The 19449-nt window shown below is 42.2% G+C and overlaps 1 protein-coding gene across 1 annotated transcript in view; it reads right to left on the minus strand.

Annotated features, from left to right (window-relative positions):
- Positions 1-4026: 4026 nt before the first annotated feature.
- Positions 4027-19449, minus strand: part of dlgap3 (discs, large (Drosophila) homolog-associated protein 3) — a 90339-nt gene continuing 74916 nt past the window's right edge. The window contains exons 6-12 of the mRNA XM_033975604.2: positions 18889-19370; positions 16330-16424; positions 12315-12534; positions 8854-9148; positions 8031-8122; positions 6477-6623; positions 4027-4353 (exon numbers count right to left, since the gene is read on the minus strand). Of these exons, the coding sequence (XP_033831495.1) occupies positions 4027-4353; positions 6477-6623; positions 8031-8122; positions 8854-9148; positions 12315-12534; positions 16330-16424; positions 18889-19370 (1658 nt within the window). The remainder of the gene's footprint in view (positions 4354-6476; positions 6624-8030; positions 8123-8853; positions 9149-12314; positions 12535-16329; positions 16425-18888; positions 19371-19449) is intronic.

The following is a 19449-nucleotide window of genomic DNA, read 5'->3' on the forward strand; positions in this document are numbered from 1 at the left end:
ACTCTACTCTTTTGCCAAAAGTACCCTGTGACCCAATGCATCAAAAACCTAAAAGAAATCTAGTAGTCACTGTTTTGAAGATATGCCACACAGCTGTAGAATTACACAAGGCTATTAGAGTCTATGGTAATATTTCACATTTGATATATGCTTTTTGTACATATACTGTACTAATCTAAAAATTATGTTATAAAATATACATCTGCCATTAAAATATCCCATTTCCCAACACGTTTCAAATCTTAGAAAAACAAAAGAGTCATGCTTTAACAGTTCCTCCTTAATCTCTTAAAAATGGCTAATTTTGGACTATTTTCGTTGCCACGCCTCATTGCACACACACATGTACGCACACATGTACACACAGTCCTATAATATGTTCACAAGAATACTTCAGTTAGAAATACCTCCCTCTCAAAAGCTTGGAAAATCATGCTACACAGTTTGTCGTTGAAAAATACAATTAAGTGATGAAAGGAGGAAATAAAATGAAACACCAAAACAACGGCTCATCGACATGAAAAGAACAAAACGATTGTGACCGATTTTTAGGCGTCACACTGAGCCATGCCACCAGTGTAAAGCTGCACACACTGTGAGCCCGTGACAGTACCATCGACGGCGTCCTGCAGAGTAACACCAGGATCACTTCTATTCTTACGTTTCTTGAGGGTTTCATTCATAATAAACAGACATCGTCTCATTTTTAAGGATTCACAAATGAAACGATCTCGCTCTGACGTCGGCTTCTCTGCTCACAGTCCACAGTCTGCAGTCGTTCACTGGACACTAACATTTCTTCATTGCTATAAATTGGCTATAGATTTTCCCAAAGCTATTTTTAAAGCACATTTTAAAGTGACAAAAAAAGGGATGCTAATAAATCAGTATAACAAAGGCATTCTCTCCTTTCTCTATATAATTCTACAAACACATAATACAAAAGTATTGAGTTAAACGATGTTAATGGGTGTCGTTAATATCATCTTCTCTCATGGCTGTTTAGCAGGCTGTACACTCCTGCCTGAGGTGGAAAGGACCCTTTTTGGAGCCACTCCAGTCGGTCCGGGTCCTTAAATGACCACTAGGTGGCACAAAAGTATCACAGTGAAATGGGGGCATCTTCGGTTATGTCCTGAAAAGTCACTGTAATCTATTCCCCACCCTGGAACATTGAAACTTCTAAAAGACTACATAAAAACCAAAGGGCTGGGGTTTGTATGTGAGGCTCTCGAGCTGTCAAGGCTGTGATGCTACACTGAGAAGCTTTTGGCAAACAAGAGTGTGCACACTATGTACAAACAGCACTGGCACATTCCCACTCGCCCCGCCGCAGAGTGTGGGACGGGGACGACAGGAGACGGCCCCGCGGACTCCTGGGACCAGCCTCCTCACTGTTCTTTGGGGAGTGTCACAAATTCATCCAAACGCAAATGTCTGTAGTGGGATCATGAAACAATATCAAGTTAATTAAAATGGGATTGATACAGGGAGGTGTGGTCATCTTTTACCTAGAGGTTTGTGCCTTTTAAGCCCTTTATTTTCAGTGATGGAGTAGTGCTAGGTGCACGCAGAGGCATGCTACTACAACGCTGACTACTGTTATACAAAAGTGAACGACTCGGGTGGTTTCGTCAGCAAGATGATTGAAGAAAAACTCTGGCTACACCTCTTTTAACAAGATTTCAAAATACTAAAATGGCTGCCATTATTATTGTTGCCTCTTTGGACACGAAACAATAGAACTGCATTGCGTCTCAAGTCACATACTTCTGCTCCTATGCTCTACTTTATATATTTGCTATATATACACACAACCGACAATGTAGGCTTATATATATGGTACACCTGTATAAATCTGTTTAAATAGATCTCAAAACACAATCCCAGGAAGTTGTGCTCAAGGAGGGAGAAGCCATTACTGCTTCTTCACACCATGTTTACACTTTAAACAAGAAAATCTGCCAAAGTTGAGCCTCGTTTTGGCGCTCGGGTTCAAACGGGCTCATTATAATGTAAGCTACATTTGAAACTCAACTCATATTTATCCTAAAAAAAAGCGATCGCCGACCTCCACCTCAACCTCACGCTATAAAATATAACATTTCAACACCAGCCAACAGTGCATAGAAGTATATGAGGTGAGAGGCAAAACGTGAAAGGGATTGGCTCATTGTTGTCACCTGCAGAGATTAAAGACACTGCAAAAAAGGTATTTCTCTATAACGTACATAGACTGTATATATAAATGGACGTAGCTATCCTGCTAGCCGCCGCGTTCTGAACAGGAAGTGATCATGGGCGTGCGTCTGGCTCCAATTCAGACTCGTCATTTTGGTCTTAAATGTTTGTATTAACCTGCTCTACATCATCCTGAGGTTTTTATTTCACTATTATGTCTGTGAATCAAGAAATGAAGATTAATAAGAGTCAAATCAGGCGCCGCGTTAGCAACAGAAAACAATCTCGCTCCGGATTGGCTCTTTGGTTGCTATGATACTCGCGGTCAGAATTCCAAATATAACTTAGTCCACTTCTTTATACAGTCTATGATACCTCCAGAACAATAATATTTGTGTTTATTAACCAAGGCTCTTTCACATACTTCAAGACCTCACTGGTATAAATATATTTTGATAAACTAATTAAATTAACTACTTAAAATAATAAAACATTTTGAAGTGATTTTAAACGGCGCAATATGTAACTTTTCTAGTGGAGGGTTCTCAAACTTCTTGTATCTGTAGAGATGTTATTGTTTTACCTGGAATGTTCCACAGTACGGCATTCAGCTTATCTACCTCCATCTTAGACAAGGACGTTACGCCGACAAGTGAGGATACAGGTCGGGTTTGTGGAGAGGCGACTTCCCTGACAGAACGAACTCATGTTTTTCAATGTGTACGAATAAAAAAAACAAAAACACGGTAATTGAATAATGCAAAATAACTTGAAAAGCTATACTGTGGAACATTCCAGGAGATAACAGCTCCATAAAGACAAGCAGGCGGTGAACACTCCATTTGAACATTTACATAGCGCATCATTAAAGGTCCGACATTACGCAAAACTGATTTTTGTGAGATTTAAGTCATGTTTTAAAGCCTCCTCAGAAACAGACCTGGAGTTGTGTTGTTTGAGTCACACTTTATTATTAGTCTGTAACATCTCCAAAGCTCAAAATGCTCTGTTCCACCTTGTGATGTCATGAAGTGGTAGTTTTCAAGTTAACAGTTCGCTTATATCTTTTGTTTAGTAGTAGATTGGCAATTCCAGAGCTGAAATCATCCAAATTCTAGTGAGTTTAAGTTTGGAGTTTATGGAGTTTAAAAACATAGCTGAGCACTTCCTGTATCACCACCAAAAAGTAAAAAGAGCGTGAAAATGAAGCTAATCGAGGCTAGCAGTCATAGCGGCGAATTTGGAGCTACGTATTTGGAATTCCGACCGCGAGTATCATAGCAACCAAAGAGCCAATCCGGACCGAGGCTGTTCCCGCTCACATCACTGGTTTAGCGGGGAGCGGGCAGTTAGCAATCAAACCTGTTGCTAACGCTAACGGGAGCGACGTCGGGGAAAGAAGGCGCCTGATTTGTCTGTTATTAATGTTCGTATCTTGATTTACGGACACAAACACGGACATACAAACCCCACGATCATGTAGCGCGGGTTAGTACGAACATTTTAAGAGAGGGACCACAGTTTTTTTTAATAGAAAGTGAATTGAAGCCGGAAACGCGCTCATGCTCACTTTCTGTTTCTGTTTGCAACGTGGCGGCTAGCAGGTTAGCGATGTCCATTTATATATAACTATCTGTCTTTGATCACCACATGACATCACAAGGTGGAACAGAGTGTTTTCTGTTTCAGAGAAGAAGTCCAGGTTTGTTTTTGACGAGAAAAGAATATTACAACATAGATCAGAAAACAGCGTAATGTGAAACTGACTAACTTAACTAGATAGATAGATATTCCTTTTTTGCAGTGTTGGCGCCTAACTTCTGTTGTTTAGTACTGGCGGTGCGTTCAAAGTCGCGTCTGGGCCTCGGGGATGTAGATCTCGATGCTGTCGCTGGCGCTCTCCGTGGCCGAGTTCTGCCTGAAGGACGGCGTGCGCTTGGTCTGCAGCAGCCTCCTACGGGCCTCAGTCCGACTGCGATCCCCCAGCTCCAGAGACTTCTCCCTCATGGGCAGAGTGTGTCCTCCCACGCGAGGCACCACCAGACCGCCGGACCCCCCTCCGACACCACCACCGCCGCCGCCGCCGCCATCGCCAACGCTGTCCGCCCGCAAGCTGCCACTCACGCCCCCTGCTGGCTTCTTTGGTAAGGGAGGAGGAGGCTTCTTGTCCTCCTGGATCCGTGGCGGTGATCACATGAAAGGGATTTATTGAACAAAAGAGCAACCAAGGCAAGGAGAGACGACGGAGAAAGAGAATAAGGGAAGAACGGGGGAAAAAAAAACAAAAAACGATGACATTTACGCAACACATTGGGCGACATGAGACGGGGAAGAACGATGGTGCACAAATGAAGAGAAAAACACACAAATGCAGTTAGTTTAGTTTAGTTCATTTTAAATTATTACAAATATTTTACACAAGTTAAAAAGTTTGCACCTTTGCACCGGTCTCAAGACTGGATAAATACAAAACGTTTGGTGAGGAAAGGCGTGTTTGACGGCGTCTGTGGTGAATTAGCGCAGACGATGTTTTACTGTTAGAGCCGAACTCGTAAACAGTGTTGGGAAGTTACTGAAAACATGTGAGATTTTTCCCTCTTTCATTAGTGATAAAAAAAATAACAAATGGTGCAATAAACAAAGTTAAATGAATCTCATGTTGTGTTTTTACATGATCAAAGTGTGAAAGTGAAAGTGAAAGTGAAAGTATTCTAAATATTCAGGATACAGTAAACGGGCTGGCAGTGGTGGAAGAAGTATTCCATTTTGTTACTTAAGTACAGATACTGGAGCAAAAAATATGCAAGTGAAAGTAAAAATATCACATGAAAAATCTACTTAAGTAAAAGTATTAAAGCACTTGTTTAAAAATGTACTATAAGAGTAAAAAGTAAAAGTATTTCAGGCATATTTTGAGTCTTATAAAGCTTCAAATGTCCAGGTGAATAAATGTTTTTTCTAGCTTTTTGTATATTTTTGTTTGCTGAAATTACAAATGTGTAAAACCCTCAGACTTTTCAGCAGGTCTGAAACAATAATAAAAAATACTTTCACTTTTACTTTTCAGTCCGGTTCAAAAATGTAGTGGAGTAGAAAGTACAGATACTGCTCTCAAATGGAGTGAAGTAAAAAGTATCCACTGTAAAGCATACTTAAGTAAAGATACCTAAAACATTTACTTAAGTACAGTACTTTACTGCTTTTACTTCATTACATTCCACCTCTGACTGAAAACTTGGAAAACTACAAAATACATCTTAATGCAAGATTTCAGTGAGCTGTAAGTAGAAGTGTGCAAAAATATCCCTATATCATAACATTTAATTTAATGATACGGCATCGATATCATGAGCTGCTGCATCGATTTTTTTTTGTTTATTTTACCAAATTATTCCGTCACAGCTCTATTGTGTGACTTGTTTAGAAGAAAGAAACTTGTTTATGCAGAACATTTGACATTTGCTTCACTGTTTTGATGATTAAAACCGGTGTATTTCATATTATCTTTGCACAGTTAATGGTTTAACAAACACTTTTAGTATCACAGTTGTTCTAGTCGACATGTTGTGATGCTTCAGAGCCGTTAAACTGCATGTCTCTGTGTAAATGTAAACGTGGAGCTCGTATAAACTGTGGATGAATCATATTGACCAATGAAATGTCTTGATGTGTGCTTCTAGTTGGCAAAATACACGAAACTTTTGCACGTGTTTATGTTCATTCACCTTCAGTAAACGGAAGATAAAAGCTCCATTAATGTTTATTTTTTGTGAAAATGGGGCTGATCATTAAGGGTCACGAAAGGTTTTATTTTTCACTGAATCGAATTAAATCAATTTGAAATATTTCGTGTTGTATTGTATCAAAAAAACAAAAGCAGGACAAAAAAGTACTTCATCGGGATATGCATCGTGGTCTCTGTATCGAGATATGTATCGTATTGGCAAAATCTTAACGATAACCAGCTTTTACAATCCATTTTCAAAGTATCTTCCCAGCACTGCTCACGAAAGGCTAAACCTGGAGCTCATTTTTCAGTCTTTGGTTTGGCGGCTGCAGACGGCGTTTAACAGTTTCCATCTTTATACAGTTATAGACATTCTGTTGACACTTTATCCAAACTAGCTCGAGAGCCTTCTGCCTCAGTTCGTGTTTGCATCCTGTCTGCTGAGCGCCCGCAGAGGCCTGGGGGGGAGCAGCGCCATCTGTGCCACCCTCTTGCACACGGCCATCTTAGCTCGGGGCGCCCTCTGGAGGGGGGCCAGGGCGGTGCGGGAGGTGGCCGGAGATCTCACCTTCTTTTCAGGTGGAAGCCTCCAGCCCGAGTCCTTCAGCCTCTGTAGGTCCTGGAACTTCACCCTGATGTCCTCGATGTTGATCTGGAGCAGGTCCCAGAAGCTGGCCAGGTCCTGAGAGGTGGGCTGGGGGTATGCCGAGTGGTCCTGGAGCGAACGGAGGAACAAGGGTGGAAAGTGACAAAACAAGACTGAAGAAAGCCAACAACAAGTTCTAGCATTATTAATCCAATCTGACCAATTTTGTTTTGAGATTTGATGTTTTGAGGTGGGACTAAGTGCAGAAATAAGTAGGAATGGACGAGATTTCGCAGCTGGAGATCTAGTAAAATAAAACTGCCACGATCGTGTTCACGTGTGGAAAATTATGTTACGACATTCTTTATGTGTTTACATTTGGATTGGACACAAAGGGTTAAGTCACACCTCTAAAAACAGTGCTACAATGACAGCAAAAATATGAAATAAGACACATTTTAAAAAGTGACCCCATAATTGTGAACCGGACACGACGTATGTATTTGAAACGATGTCCAAATCCCGTCTTGTCTCATTCTCGTGTCTCGTCGTGTGGGAACTGCCTCATCCCTAGACTGTATATATAAATGGACGTAGCTAACCTGCTAGCTGCTCCATCGACTCTGGCTCCAATTCACTTTCTATTGAAAAATGATCATCGCTCTCTGTACCTGCTGCTGTCCAACTCGTCATTTTGGTCTTAAAATGTTCGTATTAACCCGCTCAAAAATGATCCTGGGATTTTTGTTTTCACTATTGTGTCATTAAATAAAGATATAAATAAAGATATGAACAGACAAATCAGTCGCTTTCTTTCCCCGAGGTCACTCCTGTTAGCATTAGCAACAGGTTTGATTGACAGCGTTGCTAAGAGGCGTTACCTTCAACAGCCTCGCTCCGGATTGGCTCTTTGGTTGCTATGATACTCACGGTCGGATATAAAATGATGGAACGCGGCTCAAAATTAGCTGCTATAACTGTTAGCCTCGATGAGCTTCATTCGACTGGAGCTTAACGCTGTGGGCGACGTCACACTCACTTCTTTGTACAGTTTGTGGTCTAATACGGTATTTGACAAATGATTTATACGGTCAACAGTCGGGTTAGAAGCTTCTTGATCTGTTTTTCTGACGAGCGCAAGTCCCAGGGAGATCGTCAACATGGCTCAAATTATTATATTACTCATTCTGCTGGAAAGGTTAGCACGGTGAGCATAACCCATAACGCTGTGTAATAGGTCAATAATGATTTGCTGGATGTGTTTACAGCGGGGGATACTCGCTAAATAAACCTGGATTTGATGTCTTCACAGAGCCGGTCCAAACAGAAACTGTTCGCCGATAACAGCTACCGGGGTGTTGTTTTTTGCACACGACACTTCGTTTAAGCGTGATGACAGCCCCAATGGTTTTACGATCCCGCAGCCCTGCCATCCCACATCGCCTCGGTAACAAGAGGACATATTTTTGCCATCAGGTAGCAAGTAGTGGTGGAAAGTACGCCGTGTTTACTGTCAGCATTTGTGTTCAAACATACCACACTCTGTTGGCACAGTCGGAAGAACTGCTGCACTTTCTGATTCATGAGCATCTGGGTGCTGCCAATAGCGTTGCGAATCAGCTCCAGAGCTACGAAAACGTGACACAGAAAAAAGTCTTAGCAGAGAGCTGTGAGTTTACAGTCTAATCCAGAGATAATTCTGTTGACTAATATATTCAGTCTAAAGTTGAGAAGTTCATTTAAAAACGTGATGAGGAAAACTTCAAAAAGTACTGATGTTTTTGTAGATCAAAAACTAAACTGAAACCGTACAAAAGTGAGCCTCCGGTAACAAAACAGAATGACCTTTAAAAGTAAAAAGATTCAGCTGCATCTTAAGCTACGTCACCACCTGCCACCTACTTGTCTCCATGGAGATGTCACCGCGTGGCCTGGAATGTTCCACAGTATGGCCATAGACTTAGCTGTCTTCATGGAGACAAGAAGGTGACACTTGGCCACGGTACAGGTCTGATCTGTGTAGATGCAAGCCCGATAACAGTAACAAGGCATGTTTTTTAAAGGCAAGACAAGTTTAATGCCATACTGTGGAACATGAAGTACATTTTCAGAGTGATCCAGCAGTAATCTGACCAGAACTGAAGAAGTGACTTGGATGAGCAGCGAAACGTCTTCACTCCTACAAACTTATGCCCAGTTTTTACAGATTTTACTTTTGGCTTTTTCTTCATAGAGTAATAGGTGGCACACCCTCCACCAAGAAAGTTACATAGTGCGCCTTTAACTAAAACTGTAAATCTAAAACTAATGCTAAACTATCATTCTGTCTGCAGACTAACCCTGGTCCCGTGTCACTCACCCTCTTCAGGCAGTTCGTTCTCCTCTGCCTCTCTCTCCATGTTAGAACACCAGGTCTCCATCCTCTCCACCTCCGTCTGCAGCAGACGTAGGAAGAACTCTCCGTCCCTCATGCAGGGGGAGGCGCGGCCCGAGTCTGGCAGGCTCCGGGGCCCCTCCAGAGACGGGGTCCCCACCCAGGCCCGCTCAGATGTGATGGGGAGGGGAGAGTGTGAGCGAGGAGGCAGGTGCGGGTGCTGGTGAGGTCTGCTGTTGGTGGGACAGGCCTCGGTGGTGTAGCCGCTTTGGATGAAGTCCTGGGTCAACAAATAAGAGACAGATCAAACGTAGTTACACTTACTCTATTACATTCACTTTATGACTTTGTTACCGCAATTGTTTTATCTGTAAGTGACTCATTGTTTAAAGCAGAATGGACTTTTCAGAGCTTTTAATCATGTTATAGTTGTTTCCTTCTCGTTTACCCTCTGAAGTTGTATTTGGAGTGACTCATGTTTGACTAATCTTTAATCGCCACTGATCCACGCCCACTGTGACATACGCACTTTGTCCTCGATATACAGTTGTCCATCACTACATCGCGGTTCACCTTTCGCGGTCTCGCTGTTTTGCACATTTTTATTTATTTTGCGCAATTTTGCATGTTTTTTTTTTACAGCATTGTGCATTGTGTCGTGCGTCCTGATTGGCTGTTGGACTGTAGACCATTGTGTCCTGCGTCCTGATTGGCTGTTGGACTGTAGACCATTGTCCATCAGTCTCCTCCGTGCCGTGTCTCCTGTACAGTACAGAATGTGTTCAGACAAATTTACATAAACGTTGGATCGCAGTGTGACTCTGAAGAGCTGTACGTTTGCAATTTGTTTTCTCCCCGACAAAACCCACAATGATGAAACGTTCTGCACCGACAAAGACGCCTACGAAGGTTTGAACTTTGAGAGAGTTTAAACGAGAGAGAAATGTGAGAAAATGTTAACGCCTGTGTGAGAAAAGTGTATAAAGTGTGTGGTGAGGGGTTTTACAGACAAAAACATATGGAATAATTGTAAAAAATAAAGCTGATACTTCACGGATTTCGTCTATTGTGGGTTATTTTTAGAACGTAACCCCCATGATAAACTGTACATACATATCAGCACATATTAATGATATGCGTAGGATTCAGCAGCGTCGCATAGTCATAGTAGGGGGCGCTGACATGCATGTGATGAAGTTAACAGTGACATCAGCTCCTATTGGGCACCACAGTTTTCTAACGTGGAAGTCAGAGGATCTTTTTCTTTAATTAAGCTGTTTTAGATGAATATTGCTACCTGTAACTAAAACATAACTACCTGCCAAGCCATCAAATAGTTTGCTTCTTAGGGTGTCCATGTTTTCCACAGCGTCGTTTGTACACTGGCATATATATGTGAACAGAAATACACTGCCTGGCCCACAAAATAAATCGCCACCAAAAAAAAAAGGTCACACACTCTAATATTTGGTTGTTCCGCATTTAGCTTTGATTACGTCACACATTCGCTGTTGCATTGTTTCGATTTCGCTTCTGCAACGTCACAAGATTTATTTCCATCCAGTGTTGCGTTAATTTTTCACCCAGATGTTGCATTGATGATGGTCGAGTCTGACGCTGCACAAAGCTTCTCCAGCACATCCCAAAGATTCTCAATGGGGTTAAGGTCTGGACTCTGTGGTGGACGATCCATGTGTGAAAATGACGTCTCATGCTCCTGATCCACTCTGTCACAATTTGAGCCCGATGAATCCTGGCATTGTCATCTTGGAATATGCCCCGTGTCATCAGGGAAGAACAAATCCATTGATGGAATAACCTGGTCATTCAGTATATTCAGGTGTCAGCTGACCTCATTCTGCTGAACCTAGACCGGACCAACTGCAGGAGGAGAGGACATATTTGCTTAGTTAAATCCAGGTGGTGACTTTTCTTTTGGCCGGGCAGTGTATAACGTCTGCTTTAATACCACTGAGACTAACTTTTAACTCAATATTAATATTTAACTGCACAATCTGACCTGGTTTTTAGAGACGACCATCATTCAGAATCACTATGAGGGTCATTTTAAAATCCTTCGTTATGCTAAATTAACTCTTTTGTGCCGTTAACAATATAGTGTTATGCCTTTACGAAGCTGTTCATTTAAATGTATTTCCATATAACTCAAAATCATCATGTTAGTCTCTTTGTTTTGATTCCCACATGTTCCTTTCACAAATCCTGCCAATGTTTTATGTTTCCATCAGTTCTCAGAAACACAGGGAGCTTAATAAATGTTTACAAGTTGAATTATTCCCAGGGTTTTAAGATCTATAGGTAATATTCACGAAAATCACTCCGATCAAATGAACCACAAAGCTAATACTTCAATAGGGGGGTTTGTGCTGACAGTTTGAATATATTTTTTTAACAAAACTGATATGAGATTATTCAAACCTCCAGTCTCTCTCTCTCTAAAACCTTCAAATCAGGCTAGAAATCTCAGGGGAATAATGGACTCAGACTTGAACTTTAACAACCACATCAAATCAATAAAATCTGCAGCTTTTTACCATCTAAAAATATTGCAAAAGTCAAAGTTATACTGTCAAAACCAGACTTACAGAGACTTATCCATGTGTTTGTGTCCAGTGCATTAGACGATTGTAACGTCCCCTCACTGTAAGACAACGGCAAAACCGGGACTAAACCAGAAATAAACCGGGACTAAACCAGGACGAAACCAGGACTAAACCAGAAATAAACCGGGACTAAACCAGAAATAAACCGGGAATAAAAATGGACTAAACCATGACTAAACATGGACTAAACTGGGACTAAACTGGGACTAAACCAGGAATAAACCGGGACTAAACAGGGACTAAAAACCAGGACTAAACCAGGACTAAACTGGGACTAAAAATCAGGACTAACCAGAACTAAATCAGGACTAAACATGGACTAAACCAGAAATAAACCAGGACTAAACCGGGACTAAACCGGGGCTAAACATGGACTAAACATGGACTAAACATGGACTAAACATGGACTAAACCAGGACTAAACTAGGACTAAACCAGGACTAAACTAGGACTAAACTAGGACTAAAACCTGGAACATTCCTCCTGAAGATGTGAGACAGGCCTCTATTTTGACAATGTTTAAATCCAGACTCCAGACGGTTCTATTTATCTGTGAATATGATTGAAAGGTTTTTATTCTGCAATTTTCTCTTTTAATCTTATGATTATTTATGTTTTGATTTGTTGTATTGTGATTTTAATGTCTCTCTTATTCTGTAAAGCACTCTGAATCACTTTGTGTACCAATTGTGCTGTACAAATAAACCTTGCCTCACATGTAATACCACCTGAACAGGAGAGAATATATTACGAGGGAGTCAGTGAACCCACATACTGCCGGTCCCAGTGACACAGAGATAAAGTCTTGTGCTGTGGACTCACCTCCCTGTAGGCCCACTGACCCTGCGTGTGCACAGTACGGTGGCATTCGGTGAACTGGCTGGATGACTCGGGCTCAGATGAGTGCCTTTGGAAGGAGCAGCCGAACTGGAGACTTTTATCCTGCGTTGGCACGGCGATGCTGAGCCCCGGGAAGCCCTCGGGGTCCAGGTCGGCCTGCACGCTCGCTGTCACGCTGTTGGAGCGCTTGAAACGAGCCCGCCTGGTACACACAGTCACACAAAGCACTGTTTGAATCTCGTTGTTCCCCCTTTTTACCGGTTTGTGTACCCCTAGAGGTGTTTTGTTCCACCTTGAGTACACCCACGCTCAGCCAAACCGATGATTATTCAGAAAGAGGTCAAATTATAAACAGTAGTTGCTTTATACGACGCTCAGAGAGAATTACAATTAACTGACGTGCGTTATTACCATAGACTGTATAAATAAGTGGACTAAGTGAGTCAAATGAAGCTAATCGTGGCTAGCAGTTATAGCGGCAAAATTAGAGCAGATTTCTCTATTCGGAAAACTGAAAGCGAGTATCATAGCAACAAAAGAGCCAATCGGGAGCCAGGCTGTTGAAGGTAACGCCCCTTCCCACCCACACCGCTAGTTTAGCAGGGAGCGGGCGATTAGCAATGTGTCGGTTTCTGTTCTGTCGTACGAAGAACAGGCGCAGAGGCTCGGGAATCGTTCTGTAGATCTTTAATGCCGAGTCTAAAGCAGAGTCTAACAAATTGAGTTTACACCAGTGTTTTAAAATCCAACCAAATCAAAACCTGCTGCTAATGCTAGTGGGAGCGACCTCAAGGAAAGAAGGCGCCTGATTTGTCTGTTATTAATGTTTATATCTTGATTTACAGACACAATAGTGAAATAAAAACCCCAGGATCATGTAGAGCGAGTTAATAGGAACATTTAAGACCAAAATGACGAGTTTGACAGCAGCAGGTACAGAGAGAGGGGACACAGTTTTTCAATAGAAAGTGAATTGGAGCCAGAGTCGATGGAGCTGGAAACGCGCCCATGATCATTTTCTATTTGTAACGTGGCAGGTTCGCTATGTCCATATATATATATACAGTCTATGGTTAATTCTGCATAACACAAAAGTAGTTCCGGCAACAGTTAAATCACATTCTATATCACTGCTCTGAGGCCGTCGCCATGACATCACCATAGCAACGGGTAAACACATGCTCATTTGCTTTTAGTAGAATGTAGGGACTATTTTCATTTTAAACAGTGAAATAGCTAAATATGTGAGACATTTACAGACACTGAACAGGTTTTTCACATTCGCAGGTGAGACATTTGAGTTTGTAACCGTGGCAACAGCGCATTAAACAACGAGGAGCTGTGTGTTCTACAGTTTTAACAGATTTAAAGCCGCAAAAGGCACAGCTTCTCGTTGTTTAATGCTCACAAAACACACTACATTAATATAAAAGAAAGAACTAAAACCTTAAAATCAGTCTGTGCAACAATTTGACAGGTTTGAAATGTTCACGTTCAAATTATGGGCAATACACAAAAATATAATATCACAATTTTCTAGAGATTTTTATTTTATTGTGTCAATAAACTTGTTGTGTGCTATTGGTTTTGCGCCCCCAACCTCACTGTTAGCGTCACTACTTCCTGTCCAGTTTTATCTCTATGAGGTTTTTGCAGAGTCAAGCTAAAATGAATAAATATTTAAAGATGAGGCAGTGGACAGGGAGCTGCAGGTGGGTTAGGGGTCACAGGTCAGAGGTTAGGCAGTTAGGCCATTAGGGTCAGACTGTGGAGATGGAGAGGGAGCTGTGTGTGGATGTCACTGACAACATGTTAAACATGACACAAATAAAATGAATACTTCACCAGAGACACAAGAGACGAGTTTGTGTCTCAATGCTAACGCTAATGCTAATGCTAATCTTGAGACATAATACAACAACAATATTAAAACAACAGCACAAACTGAAGTATTTTACATATAAAATAACTGGGTAGTCTTTATTTTAATTAATCTGAATTTTAAAAGGTTGTTTATTTTATATTTCCCAATTTTAATAAAAGTAACGCAGTGAGCTCGCGATCAGACCACGTTTTTATTTTCATCACGATTTCGTCGAAGCTTAAATATTACACAGTTTGTTTTTTTTATCTAATGTTGTTTCCTCATCACAAACAGACCTGGAGTTGTGTTTTTTTTGTTTCCTTCACACATGTTTAACACACAAACCCTGCACATTTAGGCTGAGTTCTTCTCTCAAACAGAAAACACTCTGTTCCACCTTGTGATGTCATCATGTGGCGATACAGGAAGTGCTCCACTGTGTTTTTAAACTCCACACACCTTCATTTCTAGAATCATTTGGATCATTTCAGCTCTGGAATGGCCAATCTCCTCTTCTCTCTTTTCTCCCCTCCTTTCTCTCTCATTCATCTCCTCTCTCTCCCCCTCTCTCTCTCTCCTCTCCTCTTATTTATCTTCTATCTCTCCTCTCTCCTCTCCGTTCTCTCTCCTCTCCCTCTCTCTTATTTAGCTACTCTCTCCTTTCTCTTCTCTCTCTCCCCTCTCATCTCCCTCTCTTCTCTCTCTCTCTTATTTATCTCCTCCCTCTCTCATCTCCCTCTTCTCTCTCTCTTATTGATCTCCTCCCTCTCGCTTCTCTCTCTTCTCAAACTGAAAACACTCTGTTCCACCTTGTGATGTCATCATGTGGTGATACAGGAAGTGCTCCAGTGTGTTTTTAAACTCCACACACCTTCACTATAAACTTTTGGATGATTTCAGCTCTGGAATTACCAATCTCTGCGAACCAAAGTGTAAAATCGTAGCTGTTAACATAAAAACTACCACTTGATGACATCACAAGGTGGATCGGAGCATTTTGAGCTTTGGAGATATAGACAAATTAATAATCCAGTGTCACTCAAACATGCGTGAGTGAAACAAAACACAACTCCAGGTCTGTTTTTGAGGAGATAACACGATTATTACATGTCCCTAAAGCTCACAAGGAATACACAACCTTTAATTGAAATTGAAACTGCAAAAATGCCACGTGAACTTTCAAATAATGCACAGAATATAAGTACTTTTTAATGCACAGTTTTATTTGCAGCTGAATAAGTCAGAAAATGAAACAATGAGGCCATTCACAAACATAAGATTCGGTGTAATATCAGTGCAAGATGTGGAGACACTGAAGCGGTTCTTTTTAAAACGTAAATGTCGCTGTTTGTATTGTCCCTGAGTCTGGAATAAAGATGAACTGAATTGAAATGAACAACAGATAAATACATTATCTTCCGGTTGCGCTGACTCTAGACCACACATCTATCTCTGTGCACAACGCTACTACGATCACTCCCTCTCTATTGTCACAGCTAAATCCTGGCATATGACGCAACAGTGTGCGCAAATGTCATGTCAATGCACTGGAGTGGGGAGTGTTTACTTTATTACAGCCCTGAGCCCTCGCTGTCAGATAACGTGTGAGCTCTGAATCGCAGTTTTCATCTCTCGTCTGCCTCCCGTCCTCCTCGACGCTTACAGGAAGACGGGGCGATTGTTAACAGGTGCTCGAAAGGATGAAAAAAAAACGTGGAAAACTCGCACCCATGCACATCGAGCCAATCTGACCCGTGGATATAATTAGAAAAGTGTTTGGATCATGTGTAAAAACCATGTTGGGAGTATGATTTCCAGCTGTAGTCATGGTTACGGGCGGCGATGGCGAGGAAACATCCACACATAGAATAGAAGTGTTGTTCTGTTCAAGCTGTGAACTCTGATGAAATGTTAAATGAAATAATAATATCCAGCCTAGAAAATCAGCATTAAGGGCTGCGCTGTGGGGCACCTCCCAGAGACGAGCCTTTTTCAAATTGCACCTCAAAATTATTCACAAAGGCTCTTGATGAAGCCAGACTTTTGAATGATTAAAGATAGACACTTGAACTTGTATTTCATTAACATTTAAGGTCAAATGACAAAAGAGCTTGTTTTGTTTTTCAGACTCACCGTTTATCCTCTTCAACTTGCACTCCAATCGAGTGGACCTCGGTGAGGGCTTTTCCTTCTGCGTCGGAGTCGGAGAGGGTCTCAGAGCTGTCCACCTGAAACAAAGGAGGGTTCTACTCTGACTAAGGACCAGACTAGTTACGACTTAATCAATAATGTGATAAGTTATATTAACATCTGGCTTGAGGACAACTGGGTAAAAACATCTGTACAGTGGTCCCTCATTTATCGCGGGGGTTACGTTCTAAAAACAACCTGCAATAGACGAAATCAGCTTTATTTTGCACAATTATCATATGTTTTTGTCTGTAAAACCCCTCACCACACACTTTATACACTTTTCTCACACAGGCGTTAACATTTTCTCACATTTCTCTCTCGTTTAAACTCTCTCAAAGTTCAAACCTTCGTAGGCGTCTTTGTCGGTGCAGAACGTTTCATCGACATTGTGGGTTTTGTCGGGGAGAAAACAAATTGCAAACGTACAGCACTTCAGAGTCACACCGCGATCCAACGTTTATGTAAATTTGTCTGAACACATTCTGTACTGTACAGGAGACACGGCACGGAGGAGACTGATGGACAATGGTCTACAGTCCAACAGCCAATCAGGACGCAGAACACAATGCACGCTCATACACTGTAAAAAAGTATGTAAAATTGCACACAAAAAAAAGTTTGTGAAACAGCGAGACCGCGAAAGGTGAACCGCGATGTAGCGAGGAATAACTGTATACTTTTACACCAATAAAGAAGTAGATAACTGACAAATGTGTTGGAAAAGACAGGAAGTGCACAGTCCCACATTGATGACATCACACCGAGAATTCAGTACAAAAGTTCGGCAAAATATTCACTGAAAAAACACATGGTAAAAGAGCCGCTTCTTCAGTTCTGGTCAGATTACTGCTGGACACTGCTTTGTATCTGTCTGAAGGGAGGAGCTAACTACACTGAAACTGGAAACAGCTTCATCGTTTATCCCCTATTTTTAACTCCATCCTTAGACGTAAAGCAAACAAATGAAACAAAGAGAACATTAGACCGAGCCAGGACGCCAAAAGACCTAACCTACATACAGAAACTGGAGACAAAAGCTGTTTCCAGTTTCAGTGTAGCTCCTCCTTTCAGACAGATATAAGGCAGTGTCCAGCAGTAATCTGACCAGAACTGAAGAAGCGACTTGGACAAGCAGCGAAACGTCTTCACTCCAACAACTTTTTGTCCATTTGACAGATTTCCACAAAATAGCGAGACTGCGAAAAGGTGATATAGCGAGGGACCACTGCACATGAATCAAACATGGGTAGAAAGGCGGACATGTTTCGTGGTTTCATGACATTATAATCTACCCCCGTCTCTCTCGATACCACCCTGCGAAATGCCATCTTGTCTGATTTTGGAAGCTAAGCAGAGTTCGGGCTGGTTAGTACTGGGACAGGAGACCGTACTGGCAGTGTCTCGGTGGTGAGGACACTTCTCCAATGGCCTGAGATGTTGGATCAGCTCCTGCTCAGACATGTGCACACTGCCCTTGTGTCCTTAAGCATAACTCTTCTCCGACCTTGTATCCGTGTACGCAGGTGTGTGGATGAGTCTGTTTGAGAGAGCGAATGTGGGATATCGGATGGAAAATCGCCCACGGCAACAACGCGACGTGTTTACAGCGTGTATGTCATGTGTGTTCATTTGATATGTAGTCACAGACAAGAGAAGCGCAGTGTTTTGCCCAAAGACACAACAGTATGCACTCCCCACAGTAGAGATCGAACGATATGGGTGTTTTTCATGGCGATTGTTTAGAATATGGAGAAAACGAAAGCCGATAAGCTCTGCCAATATTTTTGGGCCGATATATAGGACTAAATTTGATGATTTTCACCAAATTACTTCATTTTAATTTAAGACAAACTTACCTATAGTCCCCCTTTTACCACAAACCGCAGTGTAGTCACGTTTTAAAACAGTTATCTTTTTGCATTTAAGCGTTCAATAGTAAAAACCAAAACTCAAATCTCTCAACTGGACAAAACGTCGTAGGAGCGAAGACGTTTAGCTGCTCATTTACGCCGCTTCTTCAGTTCTGGTCAGATTACTGCTGGACACTGCTTCATATCTCTGTTTATATTTCTGTTTGTAGGCTATTGAGCTATACTAAGTGTGCACTGTGCCTGAATAATACTTAACATACTCATTCAGCTCTTAATCGGTGCTTTTCACACCTATTAGCATCCTGGCTCTCTTTCTCTATTGCTCTCTTTGTTTCATTTGTTTGCTTTGGGTCTGAGGATGGAGTTATACATGGGGGAAAGATGACGTCTAACGCTCCCATTCCTCTTTGAGTAAGGATTGCCTTTCCTAACAAAAATAGCTTTAAATGTTAATAAAGTTTTGTGTGTTCCTTTAAGCAGCAGAACAGGCAAAACTTTTTTAGATTTAATTCGCTAAGAAGTGCAAATGTCGGCCAACTGTTGTATCGGTCTATCTCTACCCCAGTTTTAACCTTCCTCTTCACCAGACTCACTGCTGCGCGCTACATCAGAACGTTAAAACACCGACCTGCACGGCGATGGACGGCCTCCACTTGCGAGCCACGCGTCCTTCTTCAGTCACCACTTTGCTGAGCACCATGCTGCTTTGGGGCAGAGAGCTGGACTTCCCCAGACTCCCCCTGGGCGGCCCCTCGAGAAGGCTGTCCGCGGAGCTACTGTGTTTGGCTCTCACCCCTACCCCCGGCCCCCCTCCGTACGGGACGATCTCTCTGGAACCTCTGACCCCGTCGAGGCTCTCTGCGGAGTTACTGTGCTGCCTGGAGCGTCCCGGGCCCGTGGAGGCGTAGTAGCCCCCCCTAGAGGCGCGTGCGGTAATGCCGTCGGAACTGCCCAGGTCCACGGAGTTGCTGTGCTGTTTGGCTCGTCCCGCGGCGCTCTGGAAGTAGGCGTCCTGCGTGGATTCGGTGCTGCTCTGCGCCCGGACTGACAGTGAAGACTTGGACATGCGAGGAGGGAGTGGAGGAGGTGCACCTTTACAATAAGGAAAGACTGAAGTGTCAGAAGAGTGGGGAAGAGGAAAAGAAAGGCAAAGTTTAAAGCTAAATGTGCCCTACGTTGCCGGAGGCAG

Source organism: Periophthalmus magnuspinnatus, chromosome 11 (assembly GCF_009829125.3).
Source record: "Periophthalmus magnuspinnatus isolate fPerMag1 chromosome 11, fPerMag1.2.pri, whole genome shotgun sequence".
NCBI lineage: Eukaryota > Metazoa > Chordata > Actinopteri > Gobiiformes > Gobiidae > Periophthalmus > Periophthalmus magnuspinnatus.